General features: G+C 44.1%; 3 protein-coding genes across 4 annotated transcripts; 2 read left to right on the top strand and 1 right to left on the bottom strand.

Moving 5' to 3' along the window:
• The first annotated feature begins 12,034 nt into the window (after positions 1–12,034).
• LOC135497242 (uncharacterized) lies at positions 12,035–14,355 on the top strand. The gene is made up of 3 exons (XM_064787005.1): positions 12,035–12,234; positions 13,096–13,170; positions 13,973–14,355. The coding sequence occupies exons 1-3, from the start codon at positions 12,122–12,124 to the stop codon at positions 14,190–14,192; spliced, it is 408 nt and encodes a 135-aa protein (XP_064643075.1). The 5' UTR covers positions 12,035–12,121; the 3' UTR covers positions 14,193–14,355.
• Positions 14,356–16,475: 2,120 nt separating this feature from the next.
• LOC135496885 (uncharacterized) lies at positions 16,476–19,470 on the top strand. Of its 2 annotated transcripts, XM_064786454.1 has the most exons (4): positions 16,476–16,534; positions 16,778–16,907; positions 18,449–18,523; positions 18,868–19,463. In XM_064786454.1, exons 1-4 carry the CDS (start codon positions 16,498–16,500, stop codon positions 19,088–19,090), a joined length of 465 nt encoding a protein of 154 aa, XP_064642524.1. In that variant the 5' UTR covers positions 16,476–16,497; the 3' UTR covers positions 19,091–19,463. The 2 variants fall into 2 exon arrangements, with proteins under 2 accessions (XP_064642524.1, XP_064642525.1); XM_064786455.1 differs by lacking the exon at positions 18,449–18,523 and having other exon boundaries at positions 18,868–19,470.
• Positions 19,471–19,695: 225 nt separating this feature from the next.
• On the bottom strand, positions 19,696–25,527 carry LOC135496884 (proton channel OtopLc-like). The gene is made up of 3 exons (XM_064786452.1): positions 25,354–25,527; positions 20,649–22,581; positions 19,696–20,140 (listed from the first exon to the last, which is right to left on the bottom strand). Exons 2-3 carry the CDS (start codon positions 21,177–21,179, stop codon positions 20,015–20,017), a joined length of 657 nt encoding a protein of 218 aa, XP_064642522.1. The 5' UTR covers positions 21,180–22,581; positions 25,354–25,527; the 3' UTR covers positions 19,696–20,014.
• Between the last annotated feature and the right edge of the window lie 384 nt (positions 25,528–25,911).

Genomic DNA, 25,911 nt, shown 5'->3' with positions numbered 1-25,911 from the left:
CTTCGGCCAAACTTTGCAGTGATCACTTTATCGATACGGATTATCACATGAAGCCGGATATCTGCATCCAACTGAATATTAAATGACACTTGTTAAAAACAGCTGTTCCAACCATGTCAATTGCATTTAATGCCCGAGGCTGCTGAGGTCGGTTGTTATACATAATGTGTAGGCCCTATTGGGGCCTGTGATACCGCATAGTGTCTTCTTGTGTTCCAGCCATAGCAAGGTGACAGCGACACAGGTCAGTGACTGTCAGTGACAGCCACTGTCAATGACAGATTATTGTCATCTGACATCTAGGCCTATCTAACGTTGCACGGCATTATATCGTCACGTCAAGATGATTGTGCATAATACTGTCGCTTTTCAATAGTAGTTCAGCGTCATGACATAACTGGCGATACAACACTGACGAGGCGAAACAATATTGTGCAACAGTAGTCTGTTAAAAAATCATACATGTTATGCATCTGCAACCGTCTATCAATGTCTTCTTTGCTATATCGGCAGGTCTGCCATGCAAATTGATTAACCACAAATTCTAATCACTTTCGTCCGAATGATCACTCTCATTATGATCTAGTGATGGCTCGAACATGTACGGCTCAACGTTTAAATATCCTTCTGTATCGACCAAAACATCCTCAAATTCACTGCTCTCACTCTCTGAACTGTATGGAGAAGCCATCTTGCTTTGTTCTGACTGACCTGATCTACGTCATCAAAAAATCCCTAGCGGCCACATGTGGAACTAATCTAAAGTTGTGTGTGGTGGGAAATTCAAATAGTTTAAAATTGAAAATTTAAATAACTAAATAATGACTTTATTATTAGAATTTTTTTAATGTCTGGAATCTTGTTTTTTTAACCCTCAACATATTTCATGAGTATCAAGCATGTTTTCAAACCTTGATATATGGCCTTTAAGCCCCGCCCCCGACTAAGCAAATCCCCACCGGCCACACTGGCACAAAAGTGTTAATATTTACAAACGAATGGCAAGGCAGAAAGTCTTCAGAACATACTCCCCTTCCTGATATGAACATATCAGCAATCCAAAACTAATCTATCGTATCTTAAACGATAGCAAATCAAAATACAAACTATATATATAACGAAAACACGCAGCTCAAACCATGCTCAGCAGTGTCAGGCTGTTTATACTCTTGACGATTATAGAAAAGTACCAATCAATGTTCTTTGTTCGAACTGATGAGTTGTTTTGAACGCTGGACGAACACAATTAACCAAAAGTCAGAATCGCGACCGCGTATAATTAATTTTCCTTCAGCATGTTCAACTAAACTGTTCTCAAGAGTATAATTTCTGCTAAGTCCTTAAGAAAATTCGCGTCATCACTTCGAAGTAATTGTAATCCTATTGTTCTTGAAAACACACAAGCTTAGAGTCTTTTTGGTCTTTCTGAACTGGCTCCGCCAAGTCTGGACGGAAACCTAGGAGCGGTTCATCGAGGAATTCTTCTATTCTCCGCATACAAGCAAAAGTATTACAAAAGGGACAATTTCTAAAGATAATTCGTAGATAATTTCGCATCGCTGATTTCGTAGAATTCGTTGTATGTAGGGTAGCTCTGAACTAAATGAGTTTTTTGTTTCTTCTTTTAACTGCATTGTCCGAAGTATTAACGTTCAGTAAAGAGATGCATATCCTCAATAAGATCAAGAAAAAGTGTTTTCACTTGACAGTTGTAAACGGTATACCTGTTGTACACGTTTCATTGGTACCAAAGGTCTGTTGCACAAAAACTAATGTCTTTTACATAGGATGTGGGTACCCTTTATACCAGTATTTTAGAAGCTTTTCTGCTGGTGACTAACTGAGTTCAATTGTTCATTCTTTGATGTTAGTGCCGACTTATATTCTAATCTCTGAATTGTCTATGTGCGTAATTAACGTTTCGCTAGTGTAACTCGTACACGTAACGTTAACTATTCGACCTCGTCTAAATTATGATGTTCAACTGAGAGAACTTCATAAAAACAATTGGCAATAGCGCCCCTACTTTTCACAACAACTTTCTAACAAGCATAGCCTAGTAACCGATCGCCTATATACATTTTTCCCAACTTTGACATCTGTGACCCGTACTCTCCCATCGCGTCCTGGATGTGTTGCAGTTACTCTTCCTAACGGCCACTGTCCTCTCGGGGTGTCTTGTGATAAAACAAGCACAATGTCACCAACTCTTATGTCTTCTCTGTCCTTCAACCACTTCTTTCGGGGATTAAGACGTGGTAACCATTCTGTCATCCATCGGTGCCAGAAATGCCGAACAAGCTCCTGTACACGTCGCTATCGTCTTCGCGTATTAAAATATGTTGCGTCTACCGAATCTGGGGCAAATCTTCCTCCTAGTTGACCATGTAGGAAATGGTTAGGGTCAGTGGTTCAGCATCGTTTGGATTTCCTGACTGATATGTGAGGGGTCGCGAGTTTATGAGGCCTTCTGCGCCTACTACAGCGCTTTGCAGTTCTTCGTCTGTGACATCAGCATTTCCAAGGATCGCATTTATAGCCTTTTTCGCGGCTTTTATCATGATCTCATGCACGCCCGGGAAATGCGGAGCCAGAGGAGGGTTTAAGTGCCACTTAACCCCATAGCTAGCCGTGGTATCTTTTATTCTGTCTTTATCGAGGTTTTCGAGTTCAGCTAATTCTTTCTTCGCACCAACAAAATTGCTGCCGTTGTCAGTTAGGACATCGCTTGGCACCCCCCCCCCCCCCCTTTGTGACGTCATACGAAAGAATGCGTTAATAAAGCTATCTGTATCTAGGCTGTTCGCCATCTCAAAGTGTACCGCTCGACTCGCTAGGCATGTGAAAAGGCAAATATATCGTTTCTGCCGTGTCTCTCCTCGCCCCTGCTTAGTAATGAATGGGCCGGCGAAGTCTATCGACATCTCTGTGAAGGCCCTCAATGATTTTCGGAGGCGTAACGCTGGTAATGGGGCCATCATTGGTGTCTGTGGCATCGCCTTCCTCCGCTTGCATAAGTCGCATTGGTTCTCCCAAACTCGTATGGCCTCTCTCCCGGCCATGATCCAGTATCGAGAGGAAGTTTGGGCCAATACCACAAATTCTAATCACTTTCGTCCGAATGATCACTCTCATTATGATCTAGTGATGGCTCGAACATGTACGGCTCAACGTTTAAATATCCTTCTGTATCGACCAAAACATCCTCAAATTCACTGCTCTCACTCTCTGAACTGTATGCAGAAGCCATCTTGCTTTGTTCTGACTGACCTGATCTACGTCATCAAAAAATCCCTAGCGGCCACATGTGGAACTAATCTAAAGTTGTGTGTGGTGGGAAATTCAAATAGTTTAAAATTGAAAATTTAAATAACTAAATAATGACTTTATTATTAGAATTTTTTTAATGTCTGGAATCTTGTTTTTTTAACCCTCAACATATTTCATGAGTATCAAGCATGTTTTCAAACCTTGATATATGGCCTTTAAGCCCCGCCCCCGACTAAGCAAATCCCCACCGGCCACACTGGCACAAAAGTGTTAATATTTACAAACGAATGGCAAGGCAGAAAGTCTTCAGAACATACTCCCCTTCCTGATATGAACATATCAGCAATCCAAAACTAATCTATCGTATCTTAAACGATAGCAAATCAAAATACAAACTATATATATAACGAAAACACGCAGCTCAAACCATGCTCAGCAGTGTCAGGCTGTTTATACTCTTGACGATTATAGAAAAGTACCAATCAATGTTCTTTGTTCGAACTGATGAGTTGTTTTGAACGCTGGACGAACACAATTAACCAAAAGTCAGAATCGCGACCGCGTATAATTAATTTTCCTTCAGCATGTTCAACTAAACTGTTCTCAAGAGTATAATTTCTGCTAAGTCCTTAAGAAAATTCGCGTCATCACTTCGAAGTAATTGTAATCCTATTGTTCTTGAAAACACACAAGCTTAGAGTCTTTTTGGTCTTTCTGAACTGGCTCCGCCAAGTCTGGACGGAAACCTAGGAGCGGTTCATCGAGGAATTCTTCTATTCTCCGCATACAAGCAAAAGTATTACAAAAGGGACAATTTCTAAAGATAATTCGTAGATAATTTCGCATCGCTGATTTCGTAGAATTCGTTGTATGTAGGGTAGCTCTGAACTAAATGAGTTTTTTGTTTCTTCTTTTAACTGCATTGTCCGAAGTATTAACGTTCAGTAAAGAGATGCATATCCTCAATAAGATCAAGAAAAAGTGTTTTCACTTGACAGTTGTAAACGGTATACCTGTTGTACACGTTTCATTGGTACCAAAGGTCTGTTGCACAAAAACTAATGTCTTTTACATAGGATGTGGGTACCCTTTATACCAGTATTTTAGAAGCTTTTCTGCTGGTGACTAACTGAGTTCAATTGTTCATTCTTTGATGTTAGTGCCGACTTATATTCTAATCTCTGAATTGTCTATGTGCGTAATTAACGTTTCGCTAGTGTAACTCGTACACGTAACGTTAACTATTCGACCTCGTCTAAATTATGATGTTCAACTGAGAGAACTTCATAAAAACAATTGGCAATAGCGCCCCTACTTTTCACAACAACTTTCTAACAAGCATAGCCTAGTAACCGATCGCCTATATACATTTTTCCCAACTTTGACATCTGTGACCCGTACTCTCCCATCGCGTCCTGGATGTGTTGCAGTTACTCTTCCTAACGGCCACTGTCCTCTCGGGGTGTCTTGTGATAAAACAAGCACAATGTCACCAACTCTTATGTCTTCTCTGTCCTTCAACCACTTCTTTCGGGGATTAAGACGTGGTAACCATTCTGTCATCCATCGGTGCCAGAAATGCCGAACAAGCTCCTGTACACGTCGCTATCGTCTTCGCGTATTAAAATATGTTGCGTCTACCGAATCTGGGGCAAATCTTCCTCCTAGTTGACCATGTAGGAAATGGTTAGGGTCAGTGGTTCAGCATCGTTTGGATTTCCTGACTGATATGTGAGGGGTCGCGAGTTTATGAGGCCTTCTGCGCCTACTACAGAGCTTTGCAGTTCTTCGTCTGTGACATCAGCATTTCCAAGGATCGCATTTATAGCCTTTTTCGCGGCTTTTATCATGATCTCATGCACGCCCGGGAAATGCGGAGCCAGAGGAGGGTTTAAGTGCCACTTAACCCCATAGCTAGCCGTGGTATCTTTTATTCTGTCTTTATCGAGGTTTTCGAGTTCAGCTAATTCTTTCTTCGCACCAACAAAATTGCTGCCGTTGTCAGTTAGGACATCGCTTGGCACCCCCCCCCCTTTGTGACGTCATACGAAAGAATGCGTTAATAAAGCTATCTGTATCTAGGCTGTTCGCCATCTCAAGGTGTACCGCTCGACTCGCTAGGCATGTGAAAAGGCAAATATATCGTTTCTGCCGTGTCTCTCCTCGCCCCTGCTTAGTAATGAATGGGCCGGCGAAGTCTATCGACATCTCTGTGAAGGCCCTCAATGATTTTCGGAGGCGTAACGCTGGTAATGGGGCCATCATTGGTGTCTGTGGCATCGCCTTCCTCCGCTTGCATAAGTCGCATTGGTTCTCCCAAACTCGTATGGCCTCTCTCCCGGCCATGATCCAGTATCGAGAGGAAGTTTGGGCCAATACCACAAATTCTAATCACTTTCGTCCGAATGATCACTCTCATTATGATCTAGTGATGGCTCGAACATGTACGGCTCAACGTTTAAATATCCTTCTGTATCGACCAAAACATCCTCAAATTCACTGCTCTCACTCTCTGAACTGTATGCAGAAGCCATCTTGCTTTGTTCTGACTGACCTGATCTACGTCATCAAAAAATCCCTAGCGGCCACATGTGGAACTAATCTAAAGTTGTGTGTGGTGGGAAATTCAAATAGTTTAAAATTGAAAATTTAAATAACTAAATAATGACTTTATTATTAGAATTTTTTTAATGTCTGGAATCTTGTTTTTTTAACCCTCAACATATTTCATGAGTATCAAGCATGTTTTCAAACCTTGATATATGGCCTTTAAGCCCCGCCCCCGACTAAGCAAATCCCCACCGGCCACACTGGCACAAAAGTGTTAATATTTACAAACGAATGGCAAGGCAGAAAGTCTTCAGAACATACTCCCCTTCCTGATATGAACATATCAGCAATCCAAAACTAATCTATCGTATCTTAAACGATAGCAAATCAAAATACAAACTATATATATAACGAAAACACGCAGCTCAAACCATGCTCAGCAGTGTCAGGCTGTTTATACTCTTGACGATTATAGAAAAGTACCAATCAATGTTCTTTGTTCGAACTGATGAGTTGTTTTGAACGCTGGACGAACACAATTAACCAAAAGTCAGAATCGCGACCGCGTATAATTAATTTTCCTTCAGCATGTTCAACTAAACTGTTCTCAAGAGTATAATTTCTGCTAAGTCCTTAAGAAAATTCGCGTCATCACTTCGAAGTAATTGTAATCCTATTGTTCTTGAAAACACACAAGCTTAGAGTCTTTTTGGTCTTTCTGAACTGGCTCCGCCAAGTCTGGACGGAAACCTAGGAGCGGTTCATCGAGGAATTCTTCTATTCTCCGCATACAAGCAAAAGTATTACAAAAGGGACAATTTCTAAAGATAATTCGTAGATAATTTCGCATCGCTGATTTCGTAGAATTCGTTGTATGTAGGGTAGCTCTGAACTAAATGAGTTTTTTGTTTCTTCTTTTAACTGCATTGTCCGAAGTATTAACGTTCAGTAAAGAGATGCATATCCTCAATAAGATCAAGAAAAAGTGTTTTCACTTGACAGTTGTAAACGGTATACCTGTTGTACACGTTTCATTGGTACCAAAGGTCTGTTGCACAAAAACTAATGTCTTTTACATAGGATGTGGGTACCCTTTATACCAGTATTTTAGAAGCTTTTCTGCTGGTGACTAACTGAGTTCAATTGTTCATTCTTTGATGTTAGTGCCGACTTATATTCTAATCTCTGAATTGTCTATGTGCGTAATTAACGTTTCGCTAGTGTAACTCGTACACGTAACGTTAACTATTCGACCTCGTCTAAATTATGATGTTCAACTGAGAGAACTTCATAAAAACAATTGGCAATAGCGCCCCTACTTTTCACAACAACTTTCTAACAAGCATAGCCTAGTAACCGATCGCCTATATACATTTTTCCCAACTTTGACATCTGTGACCCGTACTCTCCCATCGCGTCCTGGATGTGTTGCAGTTACTCTTCCTAACGGCCACTGTCCTCTCGGGGTGTCTTGTGATAAAACAAGCACAATGTCACCAACTCTTATGTCTTCTCTGTCCTTCAACCACTTCTTTCGGGGATTAAGACGTGGTAACCATTCTGTCATCCATCGGTGCCAGAAATGCCGAACAAGCTCCTGTACACGTCGCTATCGTCTTCGCGTATTAAAATATGTTGCGTCTACCGAATCTGGGGCAAATCTTCCTCCTAGTTGACCATGTAGGAAATGGTTAGGGTCAGTGGTTCAGCATCGTTTGGATTTCCTGACTGATATGTGAGGGGTCGCGAGTTTATGAGGCCTTCTGCGCCTACTACAGCGCTTTGCAGTTCTTCGTCTGTGACATCAGCATTTCCAAGGATCGCATTTATAGCCTTTTTCGCGGCTTTTATCATGATCTCATGCACGCCCGAGAAATGCGGAGCCAGAGGAGGGTTTAAGTGCCACTTAACCCCATAGCTAGCCGTGGTATCTTTTATTCTGTCTTTATCGAGGTTTTCGAGTTCAGCTAATTCTTTCTTCGCACCAACAAAATTGCTGCCGTTGTCAGTTAGGACATCGCTTGGCACCCCCCCCCTTTGTGACGTCATACGAAAGAATGCGTTAATAAAGCTATCTGTATCTAGGCTGTTCGCCATCTCAAGGTGTACCGCTCGACTCGCTAGGCATGTGAAAAGGCAAATATATCGTTTCTGCCGTGTCTCTCCTCGCCCCTGCTTAGTAATGAATGGGCCGGCGAAGTCTATCGACATCTCTGTGAAGGCCCTCAATGATTTTCGGAGGCGTAACGCTGGTAATGGGGCCATCATTGGTGTCTGTGGCATCGCCTTCCTCCGCTTGCATAAGTCGCATTGGTTCTCCCAAACTCGTATGGCCTCTCTCCCGGCCATGATCCAGTATCGAGAGGAAGTTTGGGCCAATACTAGATTTGTCCCTCCGTGACCAGTCCTCTCATGATAATCTTTGATTATCAATTGTGTGACTTTGCTTTTTCTTGGCAAGATGATGGGAAACCGAGCCTCCCACGAAATGCATTCTGCGTACTTTAGCCGGCCGTCACAACGCAGCAACCCGGTTTCGTCAATGACTGGCTTAAGTGGCAATAGTCTCGAGCTGTTTGGCAGGTTCTTTTCTCTTTCGATGGCTTCAATCTCATCCTTGAAATCCTGCCTTTGCGCCTGCTTTATGATGTAGTCGGCTGCATCAGTCACCTCTTCCGGCTGCAGAGTTCCTTCCCTTCTTAGATTCGAAGGCAGTCGACAGTTGTCAACGAATCTTGATACCCAAGCATGTATTCTGGTGAGCCTTACCCATGATGAATAGCGGATGGGATCAAGCCGACATGCTTTTGTGTCGGCGTGTGCCACACTATCAACCTCATGTGCCACGTGCGTTCTCTCGTTTACAGTTTGTTTACATTTGTTTCTCAGTTCTTTGTCCGTCTCTTGGCTGACTGAACACTTGTTTTCAGGCCATTCTTGTTGTGTTTTTGTCAGGTATTCCGGACCAGTCCACCATTTTTCCTTCTCTGCTAGCTCCTTTACCGTCTCTCCCCCTGTGATCATGTCAGCTGGGTTTAAAGCTGTGGGAACGTACTTCCATTGCCCAGGGTTGGTGACTGTCCGGATCTCACCCACACGGTTGGAGACGAATGGCTTGAAGTTGCGACTGCAACCTCTTATCCAGTACAGCACATCCATACTGTCGGACCAAAATACCCAATCTTGTCTGGGAATCTTCAGTGCATCAGCTGTGTACTGTGTGAGTCTAAGTCCTAATACTGCGCCCATCAGTTCTAAACGCGGGATATTGACTGCATTTAAGGGAGCTACTCTAGATTTGGCTGCTATCAGACGACATGATGCGCTCCCATCTGTGTAAACGTGTGTCATGTAGACAACTGCTCCGTATGCCTCTTGTGATGCGTCGACGAAACAATGAAGCGCTGACGATTTTATGTCATTCTTTGTTTTTAGGCATCTTGGTATTCGGACTTCTTTTAAGTGCGCAAGTTCGTTGAACCAGGTTCGTGCTTTAGCTTCTATCTCGGTATTCAGGGTGTCCCAATCTGCTCCCGTTGCCCAGATTTCTTGCAGGATGACTTTGGCGCGAATTGTGTATGGTGCAAGGAATCCCAATGGGTCAAATAGCGCCGCAATTCTTTTGAGAAAGCTTCTTTTTGTGATCTCGTAATCCAGGCTGGGCGGATTACCACGGAACAGGAACTCGTCATGTTTTGGGTGACCAAAGCACTCCCAGGGTCTTGACTGTTGGCGATTGTTCTTTATCAAGGTCCATCTCAGCTGCGCAATCAATGCTCGGGATTTCCTTTAATACTGCCGCTGAATTCGACAGCCATTTCCTTGCATGCATTCCCGCGTGTCCCCAGATCTCTGATAGCTCATGGTAGAGCTGAATGGCTGTCTGATTATCCGGAATCGAGTCCATTGTATCGTCCATGAAGGTGCTGTTGAGGACCGCATCTGCACCAAGTGAATAATTGCTTTGGAATAATCGGACATTATGCTGCGCTACAAACTGTGCCTGGAATTTACACCGAAGACGGCACGGTTAAATTCGTATATGCCTGGCTCTCTGGCCTGGTCCAAATCGCGCCATAAAAATCTCTGAAATGGTTTTGATTCGGGACTCAGATTAATCTGCAAATACATCTCGGAGATGTCACACATCAGGGCTACTTTCTCGCGCCGAAATCTTAGCAAGATTCGCGTCAGGTCGTTCTGAAGCTTGGGTCCTTGGTGTACTGTATCGTTGAGTGAGACCCCTTGGCATTATGCAGAGGCATCAAATACTATCCTGCATTTAGTGGTGGCTTTGTCTGGCTTTAGCACCGGGAATTGCGGCAGATACCACACCTGTGATGACTTCTTCTCCGATGGCTCTACTCGCCTGATGTATCCTTTGTCTGTGTACTTCTTGAATACGTCTGTGTATGCCTTTCCTGTCTCGGGGTTCGCAATCAGCCTTTTTCTGTATTACGTAGTCGACTAAGGGCCATTTGATAATTATCATCAGGATGTTTTGGTTTCTCCTCTCGCCATGGCATGCCAACGGTATACCTGCCATCCTGGTATGAAAGTGAGCTTTCGACGGAGTCTCTGGCCTTCTTCTCGTTGGGTTTAATTATGGCATCGCTGACTCTTGGCTCGTCAATATCCCAAAATCTACGGACCATGTCATCTAGGTTGTCGACTTTGTTTCCCTTCGTAAAAAAGGCTAGATTGGTGTGCAGACTTTGTTCGCTCTGGGGTGCATACACGCATGTCCATCCTAACGGTGTCAACCTAGCGATGGGATCCCCTGGGATTCCTCGAATCTCTTTTAGGGCGCAATGGAGGTCCGATTAGTCAAGCGGTGAGAGAGATGAGACAGACGCAACCAGACCGAATCGGAGCTGGCAGCTCCACCGCCCTGTCCATACGGTGAGAGAGATGAGACAGACGCAACCAGACCGAATCGGAGCTGGCAGCTCCACCGCCCTGTCCATACGGTGAGAGAGATGAGACAGACGCAACCAGACCGAATCGGAGCTGGCTGCTCCATCGCCCTGTCCATACGGTGAGAGAGATGAGACAGACGCAACCAGGCCGAATCGGACCTGGCAGCTCCACCGTCCTGTCCATAGAGTAAGAGAGATGAAACAGACACAACCAGACCGAATCGGACCTGGCAGCTCCACCGCCCTGTCCATACGGTGAGAGAGATGAGACAGACACAACCAGACCGAATCGGACCTGGCAGCTCCACCGTCCTGTCCATACGGTGAGAGCGATGAGACAGACACAACCAGGCCGAATCGGAGCTGGCTGCTACACCGTTTGTTTCTACCAATGTGAAAGAGATGCGCCCATCATAGACAGACCAATCGCGAATCAGTCCAGGCACCGGCAATGTCGCCAATTTCTGTCTTTGCCTTTTGTATTGAGGCAGTTAGGACTGTGAAGGGCTTGGAATTTCAAGGAACACATTACGCAGTGCAGTTATTATGCACGCACATTCGTTGAAACTTGGCATTTATTGTCATTTAACATTAGACTCCTCGGGCAGTCCATTTCATCGTCCTATTCATACTCTCTCATGGGGTGAGGGACAAGGGCGGTCCACTGCTTCCGTAGTGTAACAGATACTGTAATCTGCACTAGGTAGCAGGGACTTGATAGCATAGAAGTCCGTATTGGTTGCTACTGTCAACATCATTTTCGTCAAGCGCTATAAAAAAACTTTATAATTTTCAATCATCCCAAACTACTGAATGATCTTTTAAGAACACAGCCACCACCAACTTTTGATTTAACTATGTTCTGCATTGTGGCATCCATGGCCGCATGTACGTCTGTTTATTGGAGCATGAAATGTCACTACAGGACGGCTCCAAGCCGAGTGTACAGTATTCTATCAATGGATGTTGCTGATGAATCCATCATGGAAGAAATCCACCAAGCGCTAACTCAAATGTGAGGCGCGACAGTCTGTAGAGACGAGCTCCTAGTCGAGATTACAGTACTGCAAAACGTCGCTTATGAAAAACAATACGTTTCCCTATATCATACTTTACCTAGACTCCTTTGCAGTCCATTTCGTCATCCTGATCGTCCTTCCTCACTACAAGACGAGGCTGGTCCACTACTTCCTGAGTGTAACATGTACCTGTCTTGCACCACTAGGCTTTTTGCACCTTATCAATATTTAGCCCGGCTATAATGTTCTTTTAAAGGGAGTAAAAGACCATGAGGTTCAGGATGATCTACACCATTTATACATTCCCTCCTTACAGTTATTGTTGCTGCCAATGCGTTTAGCTTGCTGGGGCTGACCGACTCGATGAGCTTGTTCAACTACGGCCAGTGGTGCGGCAAGAGGAACACAGGACTCTTCCCAAAGAATCGCACCCGCGTCGCCGTCTGCAAATGCTCCGATGGGGTGGAGACGTGCAGGTGAGTCTATTTTCCATTTACATCACATTTAAGCGAGTGTATCTTTTTGTCGGGCGCAACCTTTGACGTCACAAGTACCAAATATGACCCTGTGTTCAGCTGGTAGCCTATATATTGGAAGCTGCAGTAACGGTAACTTGCAGCCAATGTATTCACAGAATGAGGTATAAAATCCTTACGCCGCTTATGGCCACTTGGGAGCCTCGACGGCAGCTGGCTTATTTTACCGCATCAAAGACACCTACTTCCCGACATTGATAACGTGACGGCCAATAATAGCAAGAGGAGAGCATAATGCCCCGGGCATTTCATCACTTATCCTTTCACAAAGTTGTTGCAGACTGATATGGAAACACACAGTACGTACTTGCCAATTTTTATAGCGCGGACATGTCTAGCTTCACTGCGGCGATAATCGTTTTTCAGTACCAGTGGGACATGGTTGTCTAAGCACTCGCATTCTTCAGCGTTCGCTCTGCACTTGGAGGGGAGTATTCCTCCTCAAAGGTCGGGTTGAGCGTTTTATGGTGCCACTACGTAAGGCACCAATTGGGTTTATTGGCCTGGTGTCTCCGGTATGACTCGCTTGCAAAGACAATCTTGCAAGGCACTGTCGCTGAAGGGAGGAAGCGAGGAAGACCAAGGAAAACGTGGATGGATACCCTCGAAGAGTGAACCGGCCTCACAATACCTCAACTTATCCTGAAGGCCGAAAACAGATCTCCTCGGGCATGCATCACTACTGCTAGCTGCCACATGCCCCTACGACCTCAGGTCATGGGTCCTAGTAGTAGTAGTCTCCGGCTTCGGCCAGATTGTTTTAGCAAGAACGACTGTTACTTATCATTGTCATCTTTACAGGAAAAATGGGCCTCCCATCGATGGCCTGGATGCCGCGCGTCTGCAGCATGATCTCTGCACTTACTGCACGAAAACGTATGTTAAAGGCAAACTGCGAGTGGAGTAATGCAGCCATTTTGAATTGCTGATCTTGTAGTCCCCGGATGAAGAAGTTGGCTGCGGTTGGAGTTGACAGATCAATAGGGAGTTTCCGCACCCCTCCCCGAAACTTGAACGCTAACGCTTATCCCATCGGTCGACATAGTTATCGAGAGGTCGAACAATGGGATACGCGTTCATGTTGGCGTTTCGGGGGATTAACCCTATTAACCAGCCACCGTACTCGTGGCTATATGCCGCTTCATCGTAATTGTATCGAAGATAGAATCGACGGCTGTAATCTAAGCACGTGTCGACACGTTTCCACCTTCTCCACACACGTTCCCCGTTCTTTCATGCACCTTTTAACCCCCGCCACCTTTTCCATACATAGTACAAGTACCCTCTTTGGGGATATAATCATTGAAATATAAAAAAATCCCCTTTTACTTGAAGTTCGTTTTTAAATTGATTGTGAATATCCTGTGACCATTTTTGGAAAATGCCCCAGCTCGGAAAATGCAGGCCTTCAGCCATCTTCAACCCCCCTCAGCTCAAAGCCCTGCCGAGTTGTGGTATAAGTTGGGTTTGTTTGTAGTGGCTTTACATTCGCTCATACAGAACTTCAAGCGGTATTGCCTCCGTAACCTCCGTCCTCCGCCCTTTGCGACGTGCGTTGTATGGAAGCTCAGCAATGTCAATACTTTGAGGGTCAAGGTGCCATTTGCTCTGAACTTAATACAATTAGCTGATAACTTAGCTCAGAACAGCCAACATAGAGTTCTCCGTCTCTCTACAGGTCGAGAAAGTTCCACTGGTGCGAGTGCGAACGCGAACTGGTCAAGAATGCCGTGAAAGCGAAATGCTCGACTGCCGACTGCATAAACTTCAGGAGCCGTGTGATCAGTCTGTTCACTGTCATCCCCTGTTACTGCAAACCCCTCGGGATGTCGTGCAAGAAGTATTGGCTGTTTGGTGACGCGGACTACTGCTTGAAGCAGAACTTTCAGGACTGTTAATAACAAACCTCTAGGACTAGACGATGTTCAATGAAGTGTTTGTTGATCGAGGGCATAGCACTTTGCCAGCTGGTGTCTGTCGGTTACGTCACATGTACACCATGGTTTCGCAGTTACGTGAACCGGAAATCACCACCTGGAATTTGGCTATCAATCCATAGGCTTAAGACTTTCACTGCACGCATAGTTTTGTCCTACGTATCTCCACATAAGCGTTTGATGCCACTGGTATTACTCATATGTATGTTGTTATTAATGGACAACAGGTAAAAAAACGGCAAAAGCATGAAAAGCTTGTGTGGAGATAGGACTCCATGCAGGAGCTAATCTACATACATTTACTGCTTGGAGCGTAACTTAAGTTCAAGGCTAATTCTTACTTAAAGGGGTACGCCGTTCGTAATTAGTGGTGGTCCAGGAAAATAGAAAAGCAGTTGTGTACAATTCCGTGATGGAGTTATCATGCACACGAATTTGCTAAAACTCGGTGCTTACCACATTTTGAAATTTTCAAATTCAATTATGAACGATGAAGGCCTTGAACTCTATAGGTTCAGAGACTGTTGAATAGTACACCCCTCAGAACAACAACATCTAGAATATATATTCTTGATAATTCAGTTTGTAGTCGATCGGTGCAATAGGAACAACATGTACCAGAATAGTAAAAGCAAGTTACTAATTAATGAACTACTAGTAGTTATTTTCACTAATTGATTTTAAGAGTAAGGCAGAGTAGCTGGCACCGAAGGATCCATTCGAACATTCGACCTCATTACATTCGGTAAATTAAAGTTATCAGAAATATCGGAGATTTGATTCCCAGGTTTTCAGAATTCACGAGAGGAACATGACCCAAGTACGTGCGTGGCAGCATATCAAAGAAACATGTCCAAAAACGCTATCACGGAAATGAGCACCAGTCACATGCGTCTGTCACCAATGCGGATGAACCCGTGACTTTGTTTAAACACCGTGGCCCATGTCGACAAATATCGTTATCAGAATTATCGAGTACCTCATCAATTTCGCACTTTATCCTTGATCATGTTGATGATAAATCGTTGAGAATGTGACCTTCAGAATGCAATCATAACAACCCTCACAAACCTGTGATTTTTCAAGCTGAACTACAAGTGTACTTCATACTATAAATTTGACCCTGACCCTTCATTGAAAGGGTCAGATATTTGCCCTGCTTATTTCCAAAACAGAACTTCACAATAAGGGAGTGGTTCCACTGGATCGTTTCCCGCTTTGACCGCCCCCGCGGCAGGACACTTGACTCATTCCAGCGGTCATTCAGTACCTAACATCATTACCTGCTCATCGAATGCGGGTTGGCGTCTTTTGATGATACTCCTGTTCCCATCTACTGGCGGGTTGAATTCACAAATACCCACTGAAGCCAAGTGTTGTATTGCTGGAGCGGCGGCCATGAAGCGGAAAATCGCCCAAGTGGTTTTAGTTTTTCACGCGGACAGCAAGTTCTGCTCTCAATCGCAGTACCACTGCACGGGGGAGACTAATCTCCTTGGCCTTGGTAGGCAACCAGTCTACAGGAGAGCAAACACCTCAATCAACCCGGGTAGTCCGGGCATGTCGGCTGGGTACGTAATGACAACACGACTGTAGAAGACGGAAACTCCGAAATAAACCTGACCAAGGACGGAGCGCATCGGCCGTACAGACTGGTGTCGAACCGGGTGCGCATGGACAACAACGGCCACTATATGCCCGTGCCGTCTGGCCGCTGCTGGTATCGTTACTCGACATCCCAACTGCTTTTTGCGACGTCCTTCATAAAAAATGAGTATTGCAGATGCCAAAAATGTATACTCTATTTTGCCTGGTGTATATCGAGACAAACTCACATTTTATATACATTTTATATACATTTTGTATACTTTATATACATTTTATATACATTTTATATACATTTTATATACATTTTATATACATTTTATATACATTTTATATACATTTTATATACATTTTATATACGCGTATACACATTGTATATACATTGTATATACATTTTATATGCATTTTACATACATTTTATATACATTTTATATACATTTTTATTCGCATCTGTTTGAGGTGGCCGACGGTACATGAGCTGAGCAAACTAATTTTGAAAACTGATCTGTGACGTCACTGGAGGTATATGGCGACGAGATAGATGAGGTAATGGAACATGTACCTGCCTAGTATCTTTGTCATCTCAAACAGATAGTATATAAACGTGACGAACTCATCATTGACATTTGATAAGTGGGACTCGGAGAAGGAAGAGGTCAAAATGATTGCACTCAAGGTTCTCGTTGTGATGGCTTTAGGTAAGACATATTTTCATTCACCTGTAACCATTAGTTTGCTTTTACCCTCGTAACAACATCTTTGATGTCCAGGGTATCACATCGTTGATACCTTGGGTACCGCATCGTTGATATTGTACCCTCGACCTCACATCTTTATTACCCTGGGTATAGGACCTTTGATACTTTGGGTAGCATATTTTGATACCCTTGGGCTTACCTCTTCATCCGTCCTACAACACATTGTTTCACGTCTTCCTTCAGGCTTTGCTCTTTCTCACGCACAAGATAATCTGACGAATTACGGAAAATGGTGCGGGAAGGCAAGAACTGGTATCTGGCCCTGGGTGAAACCAGGGTACTGTAAATGTGATGACCCAAAGGAAACATGCAGGTAAGCTGTCTTTTTCTTTTCATGTAAAATATAATCCATGGTGGACCACGCATTATTCATGTTATTCGTCATTTTTGCACGCACAGGACCTGGCTCAGAAAACGCAACGTTTACGACGCCCGAGTGCACCCGAGGTCGAACTCTTACGTCACCCCTCAATTAGGGAGGCAGTCTTGAACATGGCTTGCTTCCGGTGAGCGTGCGATTACGTTCCGTTCTCGTGTACTGCGTACTGGGGTTTTCGATGACTACATTTGGAAAAGTCACGGTGCTGCTGGAAGCCAGTTTGTGAGAAATCCAACATGTCTCACTCCCAGGCCAGCTTGTCCTTTTAAAATCGTGTCGTTAAAGTTGACGGGTCAGATATACATTCCCAAGTGCTCGGCTTCACCCTTACTCGGGAATGTTGATCTGACCCGTCTGCTTTATGGTCACGTGATACCTTATAAAGATGAAACGGCCAGGGGCCATTGTGCTCAACGTATAGATATTTGGTGCTTTGGAATTCATCCAGATTAAGAAACATTGTACATGTATAGTATATAGGTCAAACCAAAGTCGGTATGACATGTGATGTATCGTTGATGGAGTAAGTACCATAAGAATATCATCAAAAACAAGTCACTAATAAATGAGATATTGCACTTTTTACCTATTTTAGTTTTGGTCTCCTGGTGGCCAAGTTGAGTACCAGATCAGTTTGAAATTCGGTGTCCGAGGTAACATGACGTAGGGAGTCATGTGTACCAAATTTCAAGTTCATAGCTTTAGTGGTTAAGAAAAACTAATCTGTAATAAGCGAGATATGGCACTATTCACTATTTTTGGTTTTGGCCAACTGGTGGCCAAGTTAGGAATCAGACCAGACCGAAAATCAGTGTCACAGGTCATCTGACCTAGGGGGTCATGTGTACTAAGTTTAAAGTTCATAGCTTAGTGGTTAAGAAACGTGCCATATTTACACACAAAGGGCCAATTCACACCATTTGACCTCTGTGACCTTGAAAAGTACGCCACATCCACCTGATTTTTTGTCAACATGTAGAGCTACGTAACAGGTGTCTACATACCAAATTTAAAGACTATAGGACGAATAAAGACAAAACGTGCCACTAATCGGTGAAATTTTAGAGTTTGACCTCTGTGACCTTGAAAAGTAGGTCAAATCAAAAACCCGTACGATATGTGATGTATCCTTGCTAGGGGTACCTACCATAAATGTTTTGTCAAAAACAAATCAGTAATAAATGAGATATTGCACCTTTTAACTTTTCGGTTTTAGCCCCCTGGTGGCAAAGTCAAGAATTAGACCGGAGCGAAATTCAGTGTCAGGGTAGATATGACCTTGCGAATGATGTATATAAAGTTTCAGGTACATAGCACAAGCGGTTAAGAAACGTGTCACAGAATACGACGACGACGACGGACGACGACGACGACGACGGACGACGACGGACGACGGACACTGCGGTATCGTATAGACTCCCCTACGGTGAGCCAAAAACGACGACCACGCGCAGATTTTTAAATCCTCATTTCAGAAAGAACTACCCCCCAAGGGACGACCTTGACTCGGCTTGCTTAGATCACGATTACTGTGCACAATGCGATAACACGTAAGTCTGTCTCTCGACTCTGAACATCTCTCCTCACATGTTCCGCCTGGGTTTTGGTCTACATTTTAGTTCCGCCCTCGCGGTCTTGGTGAGACAACCAATACCGACAATAAAATGTCAATTCCCCAAACTTACAATGCGTAGTCATGAGTGAATCGCACACACATTACATCATGCCCATCTATACCGTTGTTGTTCGTATTATCCATCCTTCAAATGAGGAGACTTTAGGATTGATGTTCACCGCAGGTTAACCGACATGACATCTCGTTGGTTTTGCTACCCTTCCAATCTCCCCAAACTTACAGTTGACTTACAATCATTTTGATGTCTTTATCTTCCAGACACAACTTCTTCCGATTCTGTCACTGCGAGAAGGGGCTGGTTGAAAATACTGCGGCGGCGAAGTGCGTGACCGACCAATGTAGGGGGTTCCGGGACCGACTCCTTGCAATGTTCCATGAGATACCGTGTTACTGCAAGCCACGGGGCAAGATCTGCAAGACGTGGTGGTTTGTCGGAGATAACGATTATTGCTTGGTGAAAAACTATAGGGAGTGCAAATAGAAGTAAATGCCACTTGACATTAGGGGACTATAGGCTGACTGGGCTGCGGGGCTGCGGGGCTAGGGGTCCAGTCCGCCGGGTCCGGTCTGCAGGTTGCTCAACATGTTGAGTAACAAACTTTATCACCGGTAGGTAGCAGTAGCCGTTAGTGATCTGACACACAATGCATTTCCAGCCCATGTCAAACCCGTGTCAATTTCACCCACAAGAGGTTCTGTATTGCATTGGCCCGCTAACTACTGCTGCCACCTTTTGGCATTAAAAGGCCCTCTTGGTTCTGGTTGACATCGCCACAGAAACTGGTAGGCTGGATAAGTGCTGATGTATGTGAGACAGTGGAGACGCCTATTGGTGATTTAAAAAAACTGGGCCTCCACCGAACACTACACAAAACTCTTTATGCTGTTTCACTAAGCTATCTTTGTTGAATTTCAAGAATATCAGTAATATACTTTCTATAAACTTATCCACAATTGTCTTTTTTTCCTCTTTGTCCGTGTTTTTGACACTAAGGTTGATCCAAGTTTGTCCCAAACAGACTTGCCGGTCCGACCATCTCCTCTCTTCGTGTACTCTGCCACCATGGGCGGCATTCTTGATATTCCTCCCTCCTAGCAGGTAATCAGCCAGGGACATGGTACAGTGGACGTGGTGGGACCGTGACACCAGGTTGTAGAATAAAGATTTCAGTGCCGTGATAAACAAATGTCCCGTTAGTGCCCTTGTCCTCTCTCCGAGTGCCCTGGCCTACCGTCCAGTGTCCTAGCCTTCAGAAATATTCTCAGAAGGGACATGGCGCAGTTGAATCTTGAGGCCAGCGCACAGAAAACATACTATAATGTCGTATATTTAATAATAAGCAAATGTTGCGAGGAAGTCCTCTCTCCGCGTGCCCAGCTGCCTAGCGTTCTTGACCTCCCGTCTTCACAGCATGAGCTTTGCCAATGACATGGTGCAGTGGAATCGATAGTAAATGACGAACGGATACAACACGTAGACTACTACCTTCCAGGTCGCATCGTTATAGTACAGCACTTGCGAGAAGTTGACCTGAAAGAAAGAAATAGCAAGGTCAAGGTCACGATGAAGGTCAAGGTCGGTGATATCAAGGGCGAGGCCGATACACTGCGTTCGGAGTGTAACTTAGGGATGCTTCGGGGGAACCGTGATAGCAAGTTCGGGACACTTTAAAAGTGCCGCCGCGCAAACGAGCGAACATGCGATTATGATCACATGCAACAAAAACCTCTCGTTTGAGCGGGTCATCGCTGGCCGGTGTTGTGTGCCTGCGACAAGAATCGGTGATCGGGTGACTTACAATTAGGATTCGATTAGGATTAAACCCAGCGATTACCAGTTCACAAGCAGACGAGCTATCTTTTTATCGTTTATCGCAACGATAATTGTTGCAGGTTGCAGCATTAAAAATTGCTTGTTTGCGGGGCGCTTTAGTGATCGATGGAGCCCTTTGAGAGTTAAATACTCCGCCTAATAGTAATATCAGAGACTTACAGTTAGGGGGGATTACGAAAACTCCAATTAATGAAAGCTGACCTACCTTGGGGTACTTCATCTCCACCACAGTCCCGAGGAGCCACTGGGAGAAGTTCGCGGCCATCAGGAATGTGGTAAACTGCATTGCGGTCGAGGAGGCAATGACGTCATCGGGCCAGTTCCCTTTCATAATCCAGTGGATTCTCAAAACGAGGTTTGTCTGAATGGCGGCTTGCGCAATGTAGAGCAATGCATTGAAGAAATCGAGGATATTTTGAACCTCGAGGGTGAACTCATGATCGGCAATGAAACGTGCGTCCATTTTAGTTGAATTCGGTGCCAGTATCAAAAGGTCGAGCGCAGCGACCCCTTCAATAACTCGATATAAGAATATGATGAAAGCCGATATGATGAGAACGATTGATCCGACCGACAGAGTCTGCTTAACTTTCGGACCGGTTTGAAGCTTCCTGCGGCTAATCTCTCCTAGGAAGACGGATGTGATTAGCATGAGAGACATTTTGGCGATGCTAATGACGTAGAGGGGTGTAAACAACTTCCTCCGCATGTCTCTTGACTGTAGCAACAGAGACATGACGGTCTCCACGCAGAGAAGGGCGAGACTGGCGAATGCAATGAAACCACATCCGTTGTCCGGGCCGTAAATTTGCCGCGGTCTTGGATCAAGGCATCCCCGACACTGATCGCGGCAACATGGGAATTAACACGCGGCTTCCTGGCTATCGGAGGCAGGCCCCCGCGGACTCGTGTGATTCCCGTCCATTGACCTGTAGCCTTCCGATTCGCCCACTTGATCGTGTCTCGAGGTCGTTGATACCGCAATATCTGGAGAATCCGCTTCGTTGTCCCGACCGAATGATGCGATTCTTCTGAAAGTTCTATCAGTCGTTAGACTGATATCAAAATCCGAGTCATTTTCTTCAATTTCATTTTCAAACGCAGTCTCTTCATTTTCTAACAGACGCCTCCTCTCTAATGACGTCTTATCATCCCCGTCAGGGGGAGCCTCCGATAAATTCGGTGACATGATAGGGACATGTGGATGAATTCGTTGCGATCTTATTCGGCGTCTTCTGCGACATTTCCTTGTAGATGTTGCGTCATTCTTCAACTTATCACTTGAGAACAGTTTCCAAATAATGAGATTGAGGGTGGTCGCCATTGTGCAGAATTCAGAATGAAACGGGTAGAGATATGGCCCGATTTTTATTGCCGCTTTGTCCATGTGGGTTCGGTCGTTGATGCAGTCGTACTGGTGTTGGAAGCTGGCTTTCTCCGCCGTCGAGGCATTCGCGGGTAACGACGGACTCACACAGTACACGCCATGTACACCTTTATTGGCCGATTTTACTTCTTGCAAGGCGTTGAAAATCACGAACGTGAAATTCATAATTGAGTTTACAATATAGACGTTCCGGCTGGTGTTCGATCGGCCATATTTGACATACATCTCGCTCTCAGATATTAGGAACGTGGCCTGGATGCCCATGAAGAGCATTTTTGCTATCTTATTGATTACAGTCACCATTCTTTCCTTTTGGTAACAGTTATCAGCTAGAAACACGTCCATGCAACTCACAAGCCCTATTGTGGAAACACAGTCAAACATAATGGCACCTATGAGAAAAATTACCAACCCGCATTTCGCAATACAGGAAATGACAGCTCGGTTTTTTCGATGCGCATGCGTGGATTGTCTTGCTTCCTGTTGTATTTCCCAGCTACTGGTCTGGCGTGGGATGAGATAACGGAGCATGCAAATGACACAAATGAAAAGAAGAAGTGTCATGTACAGAACTAGGCTGAAGTTTGACGTCAGGTACCGATTTCGCTTTGAACTGATCCAGTAGGAGAAGACGTACGCGACTGAGAAGGCCAGCAGCACGGCGGAAGTGATGAAGTAGGTGGAACGTTCCACCGCCATTTTGGTCAATATGTTGATGTGGTGCAGGGTCGTTAAGCGATTGGCGTTGAATCTGAAAAGACGAAATCTAATCGACATAAGTTATTAAAGGGAGTAGCCTACCAGAGTCCAACCTGACTCTGATGCGTTTGCGTCACCCGGCCGTATTGGATCCAGGAGTGACTTGAAGATCTCAAAACATTGCGGCCGGATTAAGATGACCAGACTGACTCGCATGCGCTTGCGTCATCACTATTCGATCTAGGAGTACTGTGACTTAGCGACCTCAAACATTGCGGGTCAAGATGGCAGAGTCTTAAAGGCCATATATCAAGGTTTTTTGCCATTTTCTGCTGTAAGACGATTTCAAAAGTGTACCTAACACTTTATACAATACAGAAAACCAAATGCAATTAGCTCCATCCATTTTGAAGATATAGCCAATTATGTGTTTGACAACTTGATTACCTAATCAGGCTAGCAACTGGCTTGTTAGAGCAAAAGTTGTGATGTAGATCAGGTTATCTGTACATGTCATGCAATCATAAAAGCAGGAGGGCCTCAATTAATTATGCACACCTGGAAGTAATGTGTTTCATTCACTATGGTGTATTGTGTGGCTCCGAATTGTGTCAAGGATAGCACAAAGAACAATCGAATGACGGATGGGACCCATTTTCATGAATTTCCAAAGCCAGTTGAACGAGAGAGGAGGAAGCTGTGGATTCGGAAGTGCAAACGTTTGGAGTGTTGGAAGCCTGGGCCTTCGGCCAAACTTTGAAGTGATCACTTTATCGATACGGATTATCACATGAAGCCGGATATCTGCATCGAACTGAATATTAAATGCCACTTGTTAAAAACAGCTGTTCCAACCATGTCAATTGCATTTAATGCCCGAGGCTGCTGAGGTCGGTTGTTATACATAATGTGTAGGCCCTATTGGGGCCTGTGATACCGCATAGTGTCTTCTTGTGTTCCAGCCATAGCAAGGTGACAGCGACACAGGTCAGTGTCAGTAACAGCCACTGTCAATGACAGATTATTGTCATCTGACATCTAGGCCTATCTAACGTTGCACGGCATTATATCGTCACGTCAAGATGATTGTGCATAATACCAATTAATACCAATTAATTAATAATTTCAATAGTAGTTCAGCGTCATGACATAACTGGCGATACAACACTGACGAGGCGAAACAATATTGTGCAACATTAGTCTGTTCAATAATCATACATGTTATGCATCTGCAACCGTCTATCAATGTCTTCTTTGCTATATCGGCAGGTCTGCCATGCAAATTGATTAACCACAAATTCTAATCACTTTCGTCTGAATGATCACTCTCATTATGATCTAGTGATATTAATGGCTCGAACTTGTACGGCTCAACGTTTAAATATCCTTCTGTATCGACCAAAACATCCTCAAATTCACTGCTCTCACTCTCTGAACTGTATGCGGAAGCCATCTTGCTTTGTTCCGACTGACCTGATCTACGTCATCAAAAAATCCCTAGCGGCCACATGTGGAACTAATCTAAAGTTGTGTGTGGTGGGAAATTCAAATAGTTTAAAATTGAAAATTGAAATAACTAAATAATGACTTTATTATTAGAATTTTTTTAATGTCTGGGATCTTGTTTTTTTAACCCTCAACATATTTCATGAGTATCAAGCATGTTTTCAAACCTTGATATATGGCCTTTAAGGGTCAATTCCGACCTTAGCCGAACCAGCCTTCGTTGTGACGTACACGCTAAGCGCTTGTCTCAAGGTGCTGCCAGCCAGTGCTATTCCGTGCACATCGACCATATCAGTGAGCGCACGCACGTGTCATTGGGATTCCCCCGCCTCTTTTGCTACATAAATATATGGGAACTGGAGGTGCAAATGCTTCGTGGCCATACTTGGTGAGACACAGAACTAATTGTATTCTTTACTTCTGATTGAATGAGCTCAAAAACTCATCTTACTTTTGAGTTTTTGATATTAGTTCAATGATATATTTTATCGTAAATACCTCAGAGCGGGCTGATTACTCTAAGTACAATGGAACCTTCCTGAGTGGATACCTCTCTATTAAGGACACCCTCTCTATCACGAACCCTGCATTGGTACCAAATTGGTATTTTACAATGTATACATAAAATTTTACCTCTGTAATGAGGACATCTCTCAATTAAGGACACCATTGGTCAGAGTGTCCCTAATAGAGAGGTCCCACTGTAAATGCAGCGGTTGCGCTTCATTCACGAGTCCCACTCTGACTTTAACTTTGATTTCAGAGTGAAATACATTCGTTCATAATGACAACTCAACTGAACTGACGCTCACTTTCACATTGATAAACATTTTCACATTTGATGCATTTGATTTAGCTAGTTTACTTATTAGTTCATAGTATTGCCTGTATCATGTATGTACATTATACTATTATACTCTATATGTCGTGTACCTATGTAAAATACAGTTTTATATCGTTACCATTAAGTCAATTTGAATTTGAATTTGAATTAAACATTGATAAACGGTGCGTGTTAAGTATACCTGGACAATTGACATGTATTGGTCACTTGGGCCCGGTTGTTCAAAGCACCGCTATCAGGTTTGGCGGCCGCTAAACCACCGTTATCTTAATAGCTAGCGTGCCGCCAAGTTTGCTATGTTAGGCCTAGCTGCCGCTGTCACCGTTAAATTAGCGGAACCTCAAGGACTTCACATTAGAGGAACCCCAAGGGTTCCGCTAAGTTTAGTGGCGGTCGCTAAACTCGCCAGGCTTTGAACAACCGGGCCACCCTTCTACGGTTAGAAAAGAGACCTACGCTTACATGTGTACATACCTCGTGCTTGTCTTCTCATGAAATCATGCGTACATGTTCACATATATTTGTCCTCTTCAGCGGCGGCGACACAAAGCGTATTAAATCTTTGTGAACAGTCCGAAAGAATGGCGATCCCAAAATTTCGGACGACTACAAAATCGTTTTTTCCAACTGTCTTCGATCCAGTATGGCTGTACGCTTGATCAGTTTGGGCAAACAAGTCCACGGTTTATCTAGCACGAGGCCTATTTCAAGTCAAGCGTTACGTTCTCCTCGTAAACAGCTTCTCACAATTCACGTCTACAATAATGCCCGATTTATTAGTTATAATTTCTAAAAATAACGCCGTTCTTTTCGAAAACGGGATTTCCCTGAAATGTATGTAGGCCTATCAATTGCTTTGGACGAGGTTACTGTGTAATTTGCACACCATGGCCAATCCTGGGGACGATTTCTTTCTCCGATGTTGTAAACAAACCAGGAAGACTGGTATAATGGTTCTTTCCATCACGCATATATTACAAGCAGGAAATTTTCGATACATCATTCATGATCTTGGGAGGATGCATGACTGCA

The sequence above is a fragment of the Lineus longissimus genome, chromosome 12 (genome assembly GCF_910592395.1).
Source record: "Lineus longissimus chromosome 12, tnLinLong1.2, whole genome shotgun sequence".
In the NCBI taxonomy this organism is placed as follows: domain Eukaryota; kingdom Metazoa; phylum Nemertea; class Pilidiophora; order Heteronemertea; family Lineidae; genus Lineus; species Lineus longissimus.
The sequence above is the reverse complement of the archived record's forward strand: the minus strand, read 5'-3'. Positions and strand labels throughout refer to the sequence as shown.